Source organism: Halyomorpha halys, unplaced genomic scaffold (assembly GCF_000696795.3).
Source record: "Halyomorpha halys isolate HHAL.00 unplaced genomic scaffold, Hhal_1.1 Scaffold335.1, whole genome shotgun sequence".
NCBI classification, from domain to species: domain Eukaryota; kingdom Metazoa; phylum Arthropoda; class Insecta; order Hemiptera; family Pentatomidae; genus Halyomorpha; species Halyomorpha halys.
In genome coordinates, this window is record NW_027113632.1 from 141,996 (window position 1) to 144,823 (window position 2,828).

The following is a 2,828-nucleotide window of genomic DNA, read 5'->3' on the forward strand; positions in this document are numbered from 1 at the left end:
CCCACTTGCCAGACTTGTTCTCACCAAATACCAGTACCAGTACGAATACCAGCACCTGTATATGGATTATATAGTAAAGGTAAAGTAAAGTATAGTATTAAATTTATTTTAATAGTGCAAAATTTGGCAAAAAACTTCATGTTATTGTTTACTTTTCACTAAAGTAGTTTATTACAACATGCCTAAATCTTTTAACTAGTGATGAAGAGAATCAAGATGAGCTAATTGAAAATTGTCATTACATTATTATTATTGTTATCCACTGCTTTATTGCATCCAAAACAATACTAACACGATCAAAATACAATCTACGAACAACAAATAAAATGGTGACAAGCTCAGCTGGTCTGTTTCGTGACGTCATTCTCCATTTAACAGACCTAGTAACAGACTCTCAACCAAGTTACATGTTATATCGGTTTAACATGGAAAAAAAGGAAATATTTCTCCATTTAACATTCGTTATTCCATTTAACACGCTTTGACATGTTAAACTAAAGATAATGAATACCCCTAGTGAATCATTCATTAGGGGTCGTGTATTGACTGCCTCAGTATTGGGCAAAAACTAGCTAAATAAATATTTACTGCCCCAGGTGGGAATCGAACTCACAACGTTCTGAACCAAGCACTCTGGGACCATCGCCCCAACCCGAACGGCCGTCACGTCCCTATCATAGCATAGGTGGCCTAATAAACAAGGCTCGCTGAGAGAAAATATAGATTATGTAGATTGTACCAGGGCATTCAAAAAGTCCTGTCGTTTTTCGTTTATTCGTAGTTTATTTTGATTCTAGAGTGTTTGCTAATTAATTCCGTTCAATACAACTTTTATCCATGTAAACACAAATGTTTATACTTTATGAATAGGAGGCTAAGGAGGATTAATTTAATGGAGTCACCATCCAACTGTCTAGTTAAAATGATTCCAGTTGAAACTCAAATTCGGTCGATTTTGCTCTATGAGTTTAAACTTGGCTCAAAAGCTGCCGAAACTGCTAGAAAAATATGCTCCGTGTTTGGGGAAGGCACAATTTTGGTTTTCAAAATTTCGTGGAGGCGACGAGACACTAGAAGACGAGGCACGCTCAGGTCGACCAACTGTAGTTGATAAGGAGGACGTTCGAAGAGTAGTAGAGTTGGATCCGCGTCAAAGTTGTTCAGAGATAGCCTCTCAACTTAATATCTCAGCCACCACTGCCTGGAATTACCTTAAAGAACTGGGAAAAGTGAAAAAACTGGATAAATGGATTCCTCATAAGCTTTCAGATGCCAATATGCTTGTTCGCTTGACAACTGCATCTTCGTTAACTTCCCGCTTGAAAGTCGAACCCTTTTTGAATCGAATCATCACCTGTGATGAGAAATGGGTGTTGTACAACAACTTCAGACGATCATATCAGTGGTTGTCGGCAGATGAGAAACCTAAACAATTTCCAAAACCAGATCTCCATCCAAAGAAAGTTTTGCTCATTGTTTTCTGGACAGCCAAAGGTATAGTGCATTTTGAGATTCTGAATCAAGGGCAAACCATCACTGCAGAAGTATACTGCAATATACTGGACCATTGCCAATCCAAGCTTAAGACTTTTGATCCCTGCTTAGTCAACAGAAGAAGACCTTTGCTTCTTCAAGACAACGCTCGACCACACACCGCCAAATTGACCAGGGAAAAATTGACAGAAATAGGCTGGGAAGTTTTGCCTCACCCACCATATTCCCCTGACCTGTCACCCACTGATTATCACCTATTCAGAGATCTCGACAACAATCTGAGACAAAAATGTTTTCAAGACCGTGACAACCTAATTCACGAACTGACCACTTATTTTTGCAGTAAAAATCAACAGTTTTTTAAGGAAGGAATTTGGGCTTTACCATCTCGTTGGGAGAAGGTTACCGACTGTAACGGTGAATATTTTGATGAATAAAGGTGATTATTTGAAAATATTTATTTATTTATAATTTCCCCCCAAAAAACGACAGGACTTTTTGAATGACCTGGTATTTAATGTTTTAATTTCACTAGTTAATTTTGGTTAATATAAAGTGTATACTTTAATATTATTGGCCAGAACTCTGTTTTTGTAAGTTATATAGTGGCATTAGCCATTATTACAACAACAATATGTCGTTTATTAAGGTTTTTCGCCATCTGTCCCTATATCTGTTCAAGTAGCAGCATTCCGAGGAACTTTTACTGCGTCCCTAGATATATACACATCTGTGTTTAGTTTGCCACATTCCCTTATTAGATCTACCAATACAAGTGTTACAACAAAAACGATAGGTTTTGACGAAGGACCAGAATCAAATTAAGCAGGTGCAGGCCCTTCCTGGACATGTCAAACTTTACCACCCCCTCTCGGGAAGAGACGCCTACCTAGGGAGCGTTCTGTCACCTATGGCCAATGAGGAATTAGATTCAAAAATAAGGTAACGTCCCAAAAGGGAAGTGGGAGAAAAGGGACAGGACAACTAGACCAGGAAAAAAGGGCAGTGAAGAGGAAGACTTAGACGAGAGAAGACCAGGCTAGAGAGAGGAGCAGAAGAAACAAGAGCGAAGAGAGGTAAAATGCACTTCGACCAGACGAAGTCGTAAGTAGAGCCATGAGATCTGGAAATCTCTTATGAACAAGATGACACCTACGAAACTACAACCCACGGCACCAGCAGCTAATAATGTAATAATCTATATTTTATGGCAACCATTTATCTCAATAATTTTAATCATAGCAATAAATTGTAAATAAATACTTAGTCTCTGTAGTTTATATACTATTATATAACCCAATATTATATTACATAACATATTATATTAAATAATT

At 37.8% G+C, this 2,828-nt stretch overlaps 1 protein-coding gene across 1 annotated transcript; it reads left to right on the forward strand.

Annotated features, from left to right (window-relative positions):
- The first annotated feature begins 1,277 nt into the window (after positions 1–1,277).
- On the forward strand, positions 1,278–2,319 carry LOC136796679 (histone-lysine N-methyltransferase SETMAR-like). Its single transcript, XM_067051028.1, has 2 exons — positions 1,278–1,836; positions 2,144–2,319. Exons 1-2 carry the CDS (start codon positions 1,278–1,280, stop codon positions 2,317–2,319), a joined length of 735 nt encoding a protein of 244 aa, XP_066907129.1.
- The last annotated feature ends 509 nt before the right edge of the window (positions 2,320–2,828 follow it).